The sequence below is a fragment of the Lithobates pipiens genome, unplaced genomic scaffold (genome assembly GCF_037356315.1).
Source record: "Lithobates pipiens isolate NorthernLeopardFrog02 unplaced genomic scaffold, aLitPip1_a1.2 Scaffold_35, whole genome shotgun sequence".
Taxonomy (NCBI): Eukaryota; Metazoa; Chordata; class Amphibia; order Anura; family Ranidae; genus Lithobates; species Lithobates pipiens.
In genome coordinates this window covers 9,493,399-9,509,359 of record NW_027507811.1, presented here as the reverse complement: position 1 = coordinate 9,509,359, position 15,961 = coordinate 9,493,399, and the positions used below count along the sequence as shown (strand labels likewise).

The following is a 15,961-nucleotide window of genomic DNA, read 5'->3' as shown; positions in this document are numbered from 1 at the left end:
CACGTTGACCATATGATCCCCCAGCTGATCAAAGCAACCGGCTACCAGGAGCTGTGGTGGACACATCGGTGTCGGAGTGGCTCGCCAATGTGGCTGTGCTAAGCGAAGCACAGGTTATGTCACTTAGCCGCCCGTACATGTGCTGTGGGAGGTCTGGAAGAGGTTAACACTGAATTTTTATTTTTGAATTGGCGTGATACACAGAAGTGGACATTTTATATGTTGTTGTCGCACTGCAAACTTTATTGTTTGTGTTATATATTGATATATATCTCATACACACACAGCGCTAGGCCGTGTTCACGCTACGAGAGGTTTCTCGGGGCTGCAGTTCCTCTGAGCTCCACAAGGTGGTGATCTGTCTTATATCGAGACAGAAAGTCTCTATGGAAGTCTCTATGGAAAATTGACAGGAAGTGATGTCAGGGAAAGACGGGAAGTGATATATAGAGCACAAAGGAAGTTCCATGTGGGAGGAATAGGAGGGAAGACATTGTTGGGACTGGCAGCAGAGGAGGTAATATGATATTAATTTGTCATAGCTCCTGTCACTGTCCATTATTGGGAATTAATACGCACGGTAACGTTCTTATATGGCCCTATTTGCAGTCCGATGGGCGCACAAATAAATATACTATTTAACTGCCCAAACTGTTTATACTGATCAGCCTTAACATTATTACCACCTACCTAATATTGAGTGGGTCCTCCTTTTGCCGCCAAAATAGCTCTTACCCGTTCAGGCATGGAGACCTCGGCGCGGTATCTGGCACTAAGCCATCATTAGCAGATCCTTTAAGTCCTGTAAGCCGAGGTGGGGCCTTTATGGATCAGACTTTATTTCTCCAACACATCCCACAGATCATGCTTGATTGGATTGAGATCTGGAGAGTTTGAAAGCCAATTCAATGCCTCAAACTCTTTTGTTATGTTCCTCAAGCCATCCTTGAATTCATCAGACCAGGCCACTTTTTTCCATTGCTCCGTGGTCCAGTTCTGATGCTCACGCGCTCATTGTAGACTATTTTGACTGTGGACACGGGTCACAATGGCCACCCGGAACCGGTCTGCAGCTACAAAGCCCCATACGCAACAGATGGCAATGCTCTGTGTTCTGAAACCTTTCTTTCAGAACCGGCGTTCTATTTTTCCCAGCCAATTGGAGCTCCAGTGCTCTTCTATTGGATCAACATACCCCACCTCTATCAATGAGCCTTCCCTCCCCCACCTCCATAAATGACTCCCCCCCCCCCCCAGCCTCAGTCAATGAGCCTCCTCCACCCCACCTCCATCAATGAGCCTCCTCCACCCCACCTCCATCAATGAGCCTCCCCCACCCCACCCCACCTCCATCAATGAGCCTCCCCCACCTCCATCAATGAGCCTTCCCCACCCCACCTCCATCCATGAGCCTTCTCCATCCCACCTCCATCCATGAGCCTTCTCCATCCCACCTCCATCCATGAGCCTTCCCCACCCCACTTTCATCAATGAGCATCCTCCACCCCACCTCCGTCAATGAGCCTTCTCCACCCCACCTCCGTCAATGAGCCTTCTCCACCCCACCTCCATCAATGAGCCTCCCCCACCCCACCTCCGTCAATGAGCCTCCTCCACCCCACCTCCATCAATGACCCTCCTCCACTCCACCTCCATCAATGAGCCTTCTCCACCCCACCTCCGTCAATGAGCCTCCTCCACCCCACCTCCATCAATGAGCCTCCCCCACCCCACCTCCGTCAATGAGCCTCCTCCACCCCACCTCCATCAATGACCCTCCTCCACCCCACCTCCATCAATGAGCCTTCTCCACCCCACCTCCATAAATGAGCCTTCCCACCCCATCTCCATCAATGAGCCTCTCCACTCCACCTCCATCAATGAGCCTCCCCCACCCCACCTCCATCAATGAGCCTCCCCCACCCCACCTCCATCTATGAGCCCTCCCCACCCCACCTCCATCTATGAGCCCTCCCCACCTCCATCAGTGAGCCTTTCCCACCCCACCTCCATCAGTGAGCCTTCTCCATCCCACCTCCATCAATGAGCCTTCCCTCTTGACCTCCATCAATGAGCCTTCCCCACCCCACCTCCATCAATGAGCCTCCCCTCCCCACCTCTATCAATGAGCCTCCCTCATTGAGGGAGTCCTTGTGTACTGGTCTGCATCAGCAACTGCCCCCACATTCCCACCTTCCCAATTTTCTATATCTCAGTTTGGATGATGGTACGATTTTATCTCTTATTGATCATTAATTTATGAGGCTATGCTCAAAACATTTTGACATGTACAATTACGTAAAGGGTTCCATATAGTGAACTTGGTGTTGAGTTATTCACTTTGAAGTCATCACAGAGAATAAGGGGGCACTCTTTACGTCTAGAGGAAAAGAGATTTCATCTCCAAATACGGAAAGGTTTCTTCACAGTAAGAGCTGTGAAAATGTGGAATAGACTCCCTCCGGAGGTGGTTCTGGCCAGCTCAGTAGATTGCCTTAAGAAAGATCTGGATTTTTTTCCTAAATGTACATACTATAACGGGGTACTAACATTTATAGGTAAAGTTGATCCAGGGAAAATGGGATTGCCTCTCTGGGATTGGGAAGGAATTTCATTCACCTGCTGTAGAAAATTGGATCATGCTTTGCTGTGATTTTTCGCCTTCCTCTGGGTCAACTGTGGATATAGGATTGTGTAGATGGGATTGAATTTTTTTATTTTTTTGGTTGAACTAGATGTCTTTTTTCAACCTGACGAACTATGTATTTCTATTAATAACTATATATACCTGGGTATATGTACGCAATTCCACCAGTTCTAGGGTTGCCACCTTTTCTGCAAGCCAATCCCGAACAGTCTTGTACCCATAAAATATGCTTACAATGCTGGGCCACAAGTAAGTCTCTCACAGACATGTATAAACCTCAGAACAATAATTAGAAAATAAAACTCTTCCAATATATATGATTTGTGGACTAAATGCAAAAAAACTGATTCCTCTATCCACACAAATTAGGTGGATGGAGGAATTTCCTCCCTCCTTAGTGGGAGGGGGACCAGAGGATCCGGCCATTTCTGATTAGTGTTCTGTGTGACGAATCAACAGATCGCCTGACTCTGTGGAGATCCCGCTGCCTGGGGGGGGGGGGGGGGTAGCAGAGTGTGCCTCCTGCCCAGGACAGTTAGCCACAGTTCAGTGTGAATAAATATGTCCAGGTTTCATGCAATCTGAAACCCGGACACATGGTCTAAAACCCGAACTGTCCGGGTGAATCCAGGACAGGTGGCAATCCTAACCAGTTCTCCTATTGGCCCTTTGCTGATAATCCCTGTTTGTAAATTGAATGTATGGACTGTTATTGATCTCTTCTTATACAAAGCTTGTATTATTTCTAGACTGGTGTATATCTCTGTATTTATGGTTAATGTTATACGCTGGTTGTAGAAGTTCTTCTGCTCCCAATTACTTTGATTAGATTGATGGTTAATTTCCCAGCAAGGGGAATCCGCTCTGTTCACAGAGGGCCCCGTCTTGTGTGTGGGGGGGACCTCGTCTTGTGTGTGGGGGGGGGCCCCGTCTTGTGTGGGGGGGGGGCCCTGTCTTGTGTGTGGTGGTGGGGGGCCCTGTCTTGTGTGTGGTGGGGGCCCTGTCTTGTGTGTGGGGGGGGGCCCTGTCTTGTGTGTGGTGGGGGGGCCCTGTCTTGTCTGGGGGGGCCCTGCCAACTTTATTACCAATCCCACTCTTGCACATAACAAAGGTTCTGGTTCTCTTATTTACCTCCAGGTTTAGCACATTTCCCATAACCCCCCAAAAGGGGGCTTTATTTGAAGGCACTGTTGAGATCAAAGGGGATTAAAGTGGAGTTCCACCCAAAAGGGGAAGCTCTGCTTTTGTTTGCTTCCCCCTCCTCCCCCCCCCCCCCCCGCTGCCACATTTGACAACTTTCAGGACAGAGTGGGTGTGCGCTGTGCGCAGAGTGCAGGATTCAGGGGAGTGCAGGGTTCGGGGGTACGCAAAGTGCAGGGTTTGGGGGTTCGTGGGTGCGCAGGGTTCGGGGGTGCTCAAAGTGCAGGGTTTTTGGGTTCGTGGGTTTTTGGGTTTGTGGAAGTGCAGGGTTCGGGAGTGCGCAAAGTGCAGGGTTTGGGGGTTCGGGAGTGCGCAAAGTGCAGGGTTTGGGGGTTCGGGAGTGCGCAATGTGCAGGGTTTGGGGGTTCGTGAGTATGCAGGGTTTGCTGTATGCAGAATTCAGGTGTATCTGTCCACTTGTTGTTATCTCACATGCACTATACCAGATAGTTCAGTCTGTGAACCACTATGTGTATGTAGTGGTTTCCTTGCTGTATATTAGTAGGTGAACCTGTTTATTGCAACTGTATGTATATGCAGATCCTGTTATTCTGGGTAACCCTGCCCCTTCTGGTCTGGGGTTCTATATAGCTAGTTGTAGCTCAAGGCTCAATGACCAGCATAGGCTAGAGCATCTGACAGTCCCTTAGGTAGTTAGAGGTCCAGTTGCATGACCGATTAGATGCTACTAGGAACTAAATGCAGAGTAGATAGGCTGACTCTGAGTTCCAGTTTAGCTGGTGAGAAGCTGCATTCCAGGCTGGTTGGGCAATGGCTGTAGGATATCCTCAACATCACGGATCTTGTCTTTAGGTTTTTCGACTACAAGGCGCTCCCATATCGTGCAAATGTAACATTCGTTAATTTATTAATAACTATACATACCCGGGTATATGTGCACAATTCCACCAGGGCTCCTATCGGGGTCTTTGCTAACAATAGCTGTTTGTTCATGAGATGTATTGACTGTTATTAATCTCTTCTTCTTATTCAAATCTTATCTTATTCAAATTCAAATCGAGTATTATTTCTATACTGGTGTACATCTATATACTTATGGTTAATGTTATATGCTGGTTGCAGTAATTCATCTGATCCCAATTACTTTGATTAGGTTATTTTCCCAAGAAGGGGATCCCCTTTGTTGACAGAGGCCCCATCCTGGGTGGAGGCACCGCCAACTTTATTATCAAACCCACGCTTTAACTTTGTGAAGGTTCTAGTTCTCTTATTTACCCCCCCAGGTTTAGTGCAAAATCTTGTTTGGGGAGGACCATTTCGCATAACCCCCCAAAAGAGGACTACACCTGTCTGAATGGAGGTCCGATGCCGGCTGAAGTCTTCTTTAGAAACGGACTCAACCGGGGAGTGACGATCTCCTGGTCCTCCACAGAGCTCTGTGGTAGCTCCTGTGACCCTCCCCCCCCTTCCATTGCTACAGGATGTGGTACATGGACATGATCTTGAGGACACAGCATTGACATGATGTTTAGCTGGAAAAACCACCATGGGGGACCAGGAGGTGGACAACCTGGGAGGAGTCGGTTTCTGAAGAAGACCTCTCATTGATTTTGGTCTGCATCAGAGCCGTGTTTTCGGGGGCAAAGGTAGATGGAGAGGTAAGAATGTACCTTCTTTATAGAACATAATGCTATTTGGGATTTGGCTTTAAGTCATCATGGTTTATATAAATGGGGGTGTGTAATGGGTATGGCCTCTGACTAAATATTTGATAAGAGTGGCTCTTTTCCGTTTCAGTAAGTTAGGTCGAATGTTTTAAAGCGGAGGTCCACCCTAAAGTGGAGCTTCCGCTCATTGGAATCCTCCCCCCCCCCTCCGGCGCCACAATTGGCACCTTTCAGGGGTGAGGGGGGTGCAGGTACCTGTACAGTACAGGTATCTGCACCCACTTCCGGCGTAGATTCTGCAGAAAGGAACGCCCCTTTCTGCAGAATCCACGCCCCTTTCCGAAAGTCCCCCGCTGCCTGCTGGGAAACACACGGATCCCAGAGGCGGCGGGGACCGTCCTTATTGCGCAGCGCGACTCGGCATGCGCAGTAGGGAACCGGGAAATGAAGCCGATAGGCTCCACTTCCTGATTCCCATACCCAAGATGGCGGCGGCAGCACCCGAGAGACGATCGAGAGATCGGCTTCGGGTGCCGACATCGCGGGCGCGCTGGGCGGGTAAGTGTCCTCATTTTAAAAGTCAGCAGCTGCAGTATTTGTAGCTGCTGGCTTTTAAAAAAAAACAAAAAACGGTGGAACTCCCGGCGGACTCCCGCTTTAAGTTTACACCCAGTAAACCCGCCCCCCCCCCACGTCATGTCCATCCTGTCATGGAGGATTGAGGTTTTATTTAGGCATAAAGTCGAAAGAGTAAGAGGCTCCTGGACCCCAAAAACATAGGAAACCCTAAACTGAACGTTCCTCATATTACCCCCCCCCATACATCTCCATCCTAATATTATACAACCAGCACAGTCCAGGTAATACTCTCTTATCAATTATTGGTCTGCAGGTAACCTGTATAGATCACATGACCAATGAGGATGGAGGAGGACAAAGGTCACATGACTGAGAGGATACTAAACCTCACCCTGGAGATCATCTACCTGCTGACCGGAGAGGTGAGGAGGATTCTGGGAGGTCACATGACATCACTCTTATCTCTATTAATAAAACACAGACCTGACCGGAGAGGTGAGGAGGATTCTGGGAGGTCACATGACATCACTCTTATCTCTATTAATAAAACACAGACCTGACCGGAGAGGTGAGGAGGATTCTGGGAGGAGGTCACATGACATCACTCTTATCACTATTAATAAAACACAGACCTGACCGGTGAGGAGGATTCTGGGAAGTCACATGACATCACTCTATTAATAAAACACAGACCTGACCGGAGAGGTGAGGAGGATTCTGGGATTCTAACATGATATTCTTATTGGTTCTCCAATACAGAGATTTCCTCTTGTGAAGTCCGGTGATCATATGACCATCACAGTGCCTCCATGTGACTCCCTAAAACCTGAGAGACACGACATGGAGAAGATTCTAGAAGTCACCAAGAAGATGATGGAGCTGCTGACAGGAGAGGTGAGGAGGATTCTGGGAATTGTGGGACATTATCCAGTAACAGACAAGGGATGTGTCTGGATGGTGACTGTATCATTGTGTGTGCGTCGGCATCTGCATTGTTACAATTCGTTTTTATTCTATGTTCAGAGTGGAAACCTGAGAGATTCTAAAGTTGAGGTTAAAGAAGAGATAACTGAGGAGGAGGATGAAGAGGATGGGATGATGGAGGAGTCCCCCAAAGAACACAAAGATCTGCTCCAGGACACCATAGTGGAGTCATTCATTTACAGAAGCCCACCAGAGAGATGTCCCCGTCCTCTGCATTCCCGGGATTCGCCACAGGAAGGTCCCACCAAACCCCACCATCATCAGGTAGATGAGGAACAATCGCTAGTTGATATAACTTATACACAATCATGTTTGTTACAATGAATGTTTTTTTTTTATATATTCAGAGTGGAAGCCTCAGGGATTATAACATTGTGGTTAAAGAAGAGTATACAGACGAGGATGATGAGTATGGTATGTTTGGAGAGCTTTCTGAAGGACGCAAGGCTCACTACAGGAACATTATGATGAAGTCACCTCCTACAGAGATCAGCACAGGTGACCCATCATATATTCTTCTCTTATCTCTGCTCTGTTACTGCTCACTGATTGGTCCAGAGTAGGGCGGGAGCTGAGTGATATCAGCCAATAATAGGGTGTACCCCTTTACTGATACTCGTTCTGGGGTTCAGCTGGCAGTATTAGGTTGTGTTTCAATCCTAGTTACGGTAGGGATCAAAAGTTCCTTCTGATAATGGTCTCCTCCCTGTTCTGATACCCTATTTGTGGTTCAGCTGGCAGTATTAGGTTGTGTTTCAATCCTAGTTATGGTAGGGATCAAAAGTTCCTTCTGATAATGGTCTCCTCCCTGTACTGATACCCTATTTGTGGTTCAGCTGGCAGTATTAGGTTGTGTTTCAATCCTAGTTATGGTAGGGATCAAAAGTTCCTTCTGATAATGGTCTCCTCCCTGTACTGATACCCTATTTGTGGTTCAGCTGGCAGTATTAGGTTGTGTGTCACTCCTAGTTACAGTAGCACAGATATGATAACACAGATTGAGCCTTTCTTAGGTCGGTCCCTCTTCTTCTAACAGACTTATTTGTAACAAAAAAAACTCCCTTGTTGGGATTAAATGTATGGAGTAATCATGAGTGACCCGGCCTGCATTCAGTTCTCAGGGAAATGCACGACAGAAGCTTAAAATCTGCAAACCCTATTGAAGTCTATGGAAGCTTTTTCGAAGCCAAGCATCTGGCTTCACTACATCAGCCGTTGCTAGGGTGCAGGCAACCACCTGCATCCTAGCAACAAGTGGTACTGTGTGGACCACCTGTGCCCTAGCAACCGGTGATGCACAGCATTATAGGTTTCCATGATGCATGCAGCCACAAAGCGCGTCACTGGTTGCTAGGACGCAAGGCTGCTGCACAGCATCCTTGGTTTTTAGGAGACGCGTGTGAATATGTCGTTTAGCAGTCAAAAGGTCGGCAGATGTGCCAACCTGGCTCTTTAGTTCGCCAAATTTGGTCAACTGCAAGCGACTCATGGTTGACCTGAACCCAAAGCTCATCCCAGAAAGATAATACTGATCCAAGCTCCCTCCGGTGCTGCGTATCCCCAGAACAGAAAGGCCCGTGGTCGCTTGTTCTATGGTAAAAGGGTCTTCAAGGCTCGCAGACCAGAATTGACACCCAGATTGCCCATGACGTTCTTACATCCTTGTAGGTATAGATAAGGATAGAACAAAAATTATTATGGGGCTATCACCCCAGCCTGGGATCTCTATGGCAAGCACTGAACTCCTCAGCTTTAGCAGGAATGGTCCTCGCACAGGTCAAATTGGGCATGGCAAATTAATCCCCATAGAACAACAAAAGCTCATATAGTGTAAAACCTTCACATTTATTTACATCTCATAAGACAAGTGGGCACTTACTTTTTATGCTGTATCTTATCTGCTCAAACTGTATCAAGCCGGCCAGCTGGCCTTCGAATAAAGCCCATTGCTTCTGGGAATAAGCGTATTGCGGTGACGTCAGTGCATCGCCGTTCCCCCATCCCTACGCGTTTCGTCATCAACAGGACGTTGTCACGGGGATAAATGGATTGTCACCTCGCTGAGGCCTCAAAGGTAGCCTCTATCAAATTTGTAGACATGTGCACTGACAAAAAACGTGTTCGTTTTCGTTTCATTCGTTTTTTTTTGGAAAAAAAAAAAATTTGGAATTAGGAAATTCGGAAATTTTAGAATTTTCGGATTTCCCAAATTTCGAATTTCCCCGTAAAAAAACAAATTCAGAAATAAACGGATTGCGCATGTCTACCAATTTGTCTACGGGCCCCACACGGGACAAGGCCTATCTATACACATAGAAGACTCCAAATCATCTACCAACAATTGACTTTAGATCAAGATTTCATAAAAATCTAAAAATATTTGTTGCAGAGAGATGACAATAATTTTTTTTTCATCATATACACATCTTTGGCTACGCTCAGATTTAAAATAATCAAATTTGGGTGTTGAAATAAATGCTTTAGAAAATTATTATCAGAGGGTGGTTATGGATTCCCTCTATTTATTGCATATACGTATTGACTTGTCTATTCCTATAGTTAGCTAGTCTGTTAAAACTCTGATAATGTAACTGTTGATTAGCACAATCATATAAGGTTAGCTATGAAAAAAACACACTGCTCAGTAAAACAAAGTCTTATTTATTTCCCAAGAAAATAGGAAAATGTTAACGTGAAAACACAAAATGGAAATTATTTATATAACATATAACAAAAGAACATCAAAGATATTTATCGCAAAGGCTTTCCTCTAGATATTGTCTCACCAGCTGGGCTCAAGATGGTAACAGAGAGTCATGAGGCTCAGAGAACCATCAGGCAAGAGAGAAAAGGGATCGATCTCTCTTCTGTGTGCACTTTTACCCTGCATTCAAACCCCCTCGTAACCACACCCCACGAGCCTCCTATCTCCAATGAGATATTGCCAAGAGGCAGTCCTTAAAATATATTATAGTTCTGTCCATCCTGCTGTATTGGCCTCTAGGGGCAGTATTCGTCCATGGAGCATTGCTATGTCCCCCGGGTCATCTTTAATGCCTGTTGTTGATCCTTTGATCTTTATCAATCATCCTGGCAGCCACGGCCCTCTTTGAAGCTTGCTTGCAGAGTGTTCAACAAGGATTTCAGTCTCATCACACCAGTTGGTCAGGAGCCAAGATAATGTAACTGTTGATAAGCACAATCATATAAGGTTAGCTATGAAAAAAAAACACTGCTCAGTAAAACAAAGTCTTATTTATTTCCCAAGAAAATAGGAAAATGTTAACGTGAAAACACTAAAGGGAAATTATTTATATAACATATAACAAAAGAACATCAAAGATATTTATCGCAAAGGCTTTCCTCTAGATATTGTCTCACCAGCTGGGCTCAAGATGGTAACAGAGAGTCATGAGGCTCAGAGAACCATCAGGCAAGAGAGAAAAGGGATCGATCTCTCTTCTGTGTGCACTTTTACCCTGCATTCAGACCCCCTCGTAACCACACCCCACGAGCCTCCTGTCTCCAATGAGATATTGCCAAGAGGCAGTCCTTAAAATATTTTATAGTTCTGTCCATCCTGCTGTATTGGCCTCTAGGGGCAGTATTCGTCCATGGAGCATTGCTATGTCCCCCGGGTCATCTTTAATGCCTGTTGTTGATCCTTTGATCTTTATCAATCATCCTGGCAGCCACGGCCCTCTTTGAAGCTTGCTTGCAGAGTGTTCAACAAGGATTTCAGTCTCATCACACCAGTTGGTCAGGAGCCAAGCTTTTGTTCAGCCTTGAGAGCTGGGCGGCCAAAAAAATTACGCTTTAAAAAAAAATAAAAACTAGATTCAAGTTTCGAATCAAGTTTTTTTTTGATGGACACCGCGCCGGTCCTGAGGAGTTGCATGCAGTAGTTTTTAGGCGAGGCCACGGCTTCGGCCTAGTCCACGGCGTCCGGCCTCGCGGACTAGGCCGAAGCCGTGGCCTCACCTAAAAACTCCTGCCCGCAGCACCTCAGAACCGGGGCGCGGTGTCAGCGCTGATCCTGGTGAATTTTTTTTTTTCCCCCCAGCCTTAGCTCGAGGGCATGACGTGTTATAGTTAGCAAGGTTGAATAAAGACACAAGCCCATCCAGTTCAACCTAAAGTACCCGGAGGAAACCCACGCAGGCACAGGGAGAACATGCAAACTCCAGGCTGGTAGTGTCATGGTTGGGATTCGAACCAGCAACCCTTTTTATTTATCTTTTTTTTTGCTAGGCGAGAGTGCTACCCACCACACCACTGTGCTGCATCTTTCAGATGAAGGTTCTGATATGCTACAAAAGCTTTGATGTGCAACTTGTTACATTCCAGACCTGGTTGTATCAACCAGAAAGAAACTCCAGAAATATGATATTAAACCATGTTGCCTTCCAACAGGTGTAGCGAACCCTTGAGAGATCCCCAAACTGTGACAGCCATTAGGTGTTTGGACTTGTGATTGGAATGATGCTCTGGTGTCGAAAAAAATTCCATCTCGACCCAGCCATTAGAACCATTCATGGCCCATTTAACCCTGGCCAATTCAGAAGGCAGAACCATCCTCAGGGCTGAGGAGGGAACACCCCAGGGGGTTTATTGGCCAAGGGTTAGAGTCCACCCCACATCGATATCTCAATAAATCGAGAGGCATGAGATATGGATGGCTTGATTTGCATGGAGCCAGTTCTGAAAAAGTTGGATAACGCCAGGATTCTAGCTTGTAGGATAGCTTGAGGAAATCGAGAAGTGTTTAGGAATTGCTACACCGCCCCTGCCTCTAACACTTGAAGTTCACCAGATTACATGTAAGCTTTGTATTTGCCTGTATGTGGCCAGCCAGCTAGGCTTGGACGTAGACTCCCAACAGTGGTGGCGCCAGGCATTCCCGGCTGTGACACGTGTACCATAACTGGTTTTACTTGCTTAAAATATTGGTTGAACTAGATGGTCTTTTTTTTTTTCAATCAGACTAACTATGTAGCTATGGAGGGCTACTCCTCATTCCCTTCCTTTTTGTGTACCCTAGAAACCCATCCATGACACTCTTCTCTTTTTTTTTTTATCAGAGATCACATGCCCCAGGCCCTAGGCTTGTGGTTGTGTAAAGAGCATGCCCCTCTCAGTCCCCATTGGTTCCTCTTCTGACAAGGCTGTGTAAATGTAGAAGTGATCTGGGAGGAGGACCAAAGAACCTTTGACTGAAGAGGGGGGAAAAGTCCCATCTGGTTGGGACATCCACAGAGAACATCTCCTCACTCATATCTACCTGATCCAGATGGGATCTTGATGGAAGTGAACTAACCCTCTCATATCTATTGATGATGTTTTTATATTTTTCCAGGATCCGCCATCAAGAAACCCTCAATGGAACACCCCACTTTATGTAAAATGGAAGATGAGGACATCACTCAAGACTGTGCAGTAGAAAAGAAAATAAGCTCAACTATGGACGGTGAAGCTCATAGTGTGGATAGACCATCGAATCCCTCTGAATCTGACCTATCTCGTACTTTGGGTGATGCGGACAAAATTCAGGAACAGAAGAAATTTTCCTGTCCTGAATGTGGGGAACTTTTTAGCTCTGATCTAATTCTTTCTATATATCGGAGCTTTCACGAGGGTGATAAGCTTCACTTCTGTTCTGAGTGTGGGAAAGGTTTTGTTTGTAAATCAGAACTTGTTGAACATTCCAAATCTCACACGGGGGAGAAGCCATTTTCGTGCACTGACTGCGGGAAACGTTTTTCTCAGAAGTCCTATCTTTCGGCACACCAGAAACTGCACATGGGTGAGAAGCCATATTCCTGCCCTCAGTGCGGGAAATGTTTTGTATGGAAATCAGAACTTCTTATACACCAGAGAACTCACACTGGGGAGAAGCCGTATACCTGCCCTGAGTGTGGAAAATGTTTCACACAGAGGGCCCATCTTTCTAGCCATCAGAGGTTGCATCGGGGCGAGAAGCCGTATTCCTGCCCTGATTGTGGGAAATGCTTCCCACGAAAATCAAACCTGGTTGTTCATCAAAGATCTCACACAGGGGAGAAACCATTTTCCTGCCCTGACTGTGGCAAATCTTTTTCGCAGAAGGCCAACTTTGCCAGACATCAGATATTGCACACAGGTGAGAAGCCATTTGCCTGCCTTATGTGCGAGAAATGCTTTCCACGGAAATTAGACCTTGTTATACATGAAAGAACTCACACGGGGGAAAAGCCGTACGGTTGCCCCGAGTGCGGCAAATGTTATAAGCAGAAATCAGACCTGGTTAAACATCAGAGATCCCACACGGGGGAGAAACCCTATCCCTGCCTTGAGTGCGGGAAAGGCTTTCGTCGGAAAGCCGACCTTGCTACACATCAAAGATCTCACACAGGGGAGAAGCCGTTTTCCTGCCCTGAGTGCGGGAAATGTTTTTCACAAAAGTCTTATCTTACCCAACATCGAAAAACCCACGCCAACTCCTTGGTGAATTTGTGTCCTGAGTAAGGGAAATGTCTTCTATATGGATCATATTTTGCCGTACATCCGAGATCTCACACCGGGGAGATCAACACACCTTGATATACATCTCAGAAAACACGTGGCTGAGCGCTCCTCTGATCTTTATAATGGAAGAAACACTTTGAAAGGAAATCACTAAAGTTCCTGTAGCCGTTTTGTATGTTCTCCCCTGATCTTCAACATGAGCTTCAATGGAAGACGTCATGGTGACGGCAGTGCCCATGAAACGCGTTGACTCAGTCTGTAGGTTCTCACGCTTTTCAATAAACAACTTAAACCCCCCCAACAGTTCAATGATCTTGGACAGCGGGTGGTCGTTCCTTCGTTCTCAATCAAGCATTGGTTCTACTGAGGCGAAAGCGCTATATCAGTAAGGTAAGCAGCCCAAACCTAATGGAGATCAGCACCACCATTTACCCATGGAGCCACCTAAGAACTATCGGTAACTTTCTGGTCCAGTCCAGCATGATCCCTAGCTCTAATTAAATATTTGAGATCATTGCTACAGTCAACTGGGATCAGGCACAAAATATTGCCTATATTCCTTTCCGGTACTTATATTTATAATGTATGGATGTTTTTCTTTAGTTTTTGAATTCGGGCTACTAAAATATGTATAAATAGTTAGCGAAAATGTATTTTTTATTTTTTTGCGTGGCCCAGGTTTAAGCTCTAACGTTATTTTGGAGGTCGATCTATATCTTGTACGGTCCGCTAGTATTGGTATATTTTGGAATTGTATTAATAAAGGTTCTTCGATAATAATGTATTAATAAAGGTTCTTCCATAATAGTCTATGTACATGTTTATGTCTTTTAATACTGTTTTGGGCCCATCTCTTTTTGTACCGTGTTTATGTATTGTTTTGGGTTCCGATGAATTAAGTTGCAAACCAACAGCCCAGTGTTGTGAGGGGGTCAAGCTGCGTTTCTGGAACACCAACTGCATTCTCATCCCTCGAAAACATCAACGTCTCCCGTTCTGCTCGGCAGGTTGCTGGATTTTTGAGTTGCGTTATTATAATGTGACATCATTTCTGCTGTAATAATACATTGCCTTGCAAAAGTATTCACCTCCCGCCCCTTCTTGGCATTTTACCTATTGTGTTACATTACAGCCTTTAGTTCAATGTTTTTTTTAACCACTTCCCGACCAGCGCACGACGATATACGTCGACAGAATGGCACGGGCAGGCATATTGGCGTACAGGTACATCCAATATTTGATGCCGCCCTGCCATCGGGAGCGCGCCGGCGGGACCCCCGTGAGTTTGGTCGCGGGACCCGCGGACTCGATCGCCGTGGGCATCCCCGCGATCGTCTCACGGAGCAGCCGAATAGACGAAATGCTGTGTAAACAACATTTCTCTATTCTGCCTAGCAACTAGTGACGCTGATCTCTGCTCCATGTGATTGGAGCAGAGATCAGTGTACACTAAATGAAAGCCCAACCCCCCCCACAGTTACTAACACACCCCTAGGAACACTTAACCCCTACACTGCCCACCCACTGGTTAACCCTTTCACTGCCAGTGTCATTTACACAGGAATCATTGCATTTATATAGCAGTGATTACTGTATAAATGACAATGGTCCCAAAAATGTGTCAAAAATGTCCGATGTGTCCGCCTTAATGTCGCAGTCACAATAAAAATCGCTGATCGCCGCCATTACTAGTAAAAAAAAAAAATAATAAAAAATTATTAATAAAAATGCTATAAAACTATCCCTATTTTGTAAACGTTATAACTTTTGCGCAAACCAATCTATAATCGCTTATTGCGATTTTTTTTTTACCAAAAATATGTAGAAGAATACGTATCGGCCTAAACTGAGGGAAAGAAATGTTTTTTTATATATTTTTGGGGGATATTTATTATAACAAAAAGTAAAAAATAATGCGTTTTTTTCAAAATTGTCGCTCTATTTTTGTTTATAGCGCAAAAAATAAAAACCGCAGGGGTGATCAAATACCACCAAAAGAAAGCTCTATTTGTGGGAAAAAAAAGGACGTCAATTTTGTTTGGGAGCCACGTCGCACAACCGCGCAATCGTCAGTTAAAGCGACGCAGCGCCGAATCGCAAAAAGTGGTCTGGTCTTTGACCAGCAAAATGGTCCGGTCTGCAAGTGGTTAAAGCGGAGCTGCTAGAGCGGACTCACTACTCCAAAACCTCCACCACTTCTCTTATTGATTTTATTTCAGTGCGTTCATAATATTGACGACATCCCTCGACTTTACAGAGATTCATGGGTTCAAAGCATACATTCCTGCACCAACCCATACTTACAATTACCCCGGAGAAGCCCAAAGTCTCCTCCATTTTTTTTTTTTTCTGTGAATTACCAATAGCAACCTCTGTGACTTCTTTCAGGGGAATCCCGGATAAGCCCCCAAATGTTGCG

General features: G+C 45.8%; 1 protein-coding gene across 1 annotated transcript; it reads left to right on the top strand.

The window, feature by feature from the left end:
• The first annotated feature begins 447 nt into the window (after positions 1 to 447).
• Positions 448 to 14,352, top strand: LOC143955709 (uncharacterized). The gene is made up of 6 exons (XM_077465825.1): positions 448 to 517; positions 6,368 to 6,476; positions 6,814 to 6,948; positions 7,078 to 7,302; positions 7,386 to 7,536; positions 12,395 to 14,352. The coding sequence occupies exons 2-6, from the start codon at positions 6,393 to 6,395 to the stop codon at positions 13,540 to 13,542; spliced, it is 1,743 nt and encodes a 580-aa protein (XP_077321951.1). The 5' UTR covers positions 448 to 517; positions 6,368 to 6,392; the 3' UTR covers positions 13,543 to 14,352.
• The last annotated feature ends 1,609 nt before the right edge of the window (positions 14,353 to 15,961 follow it).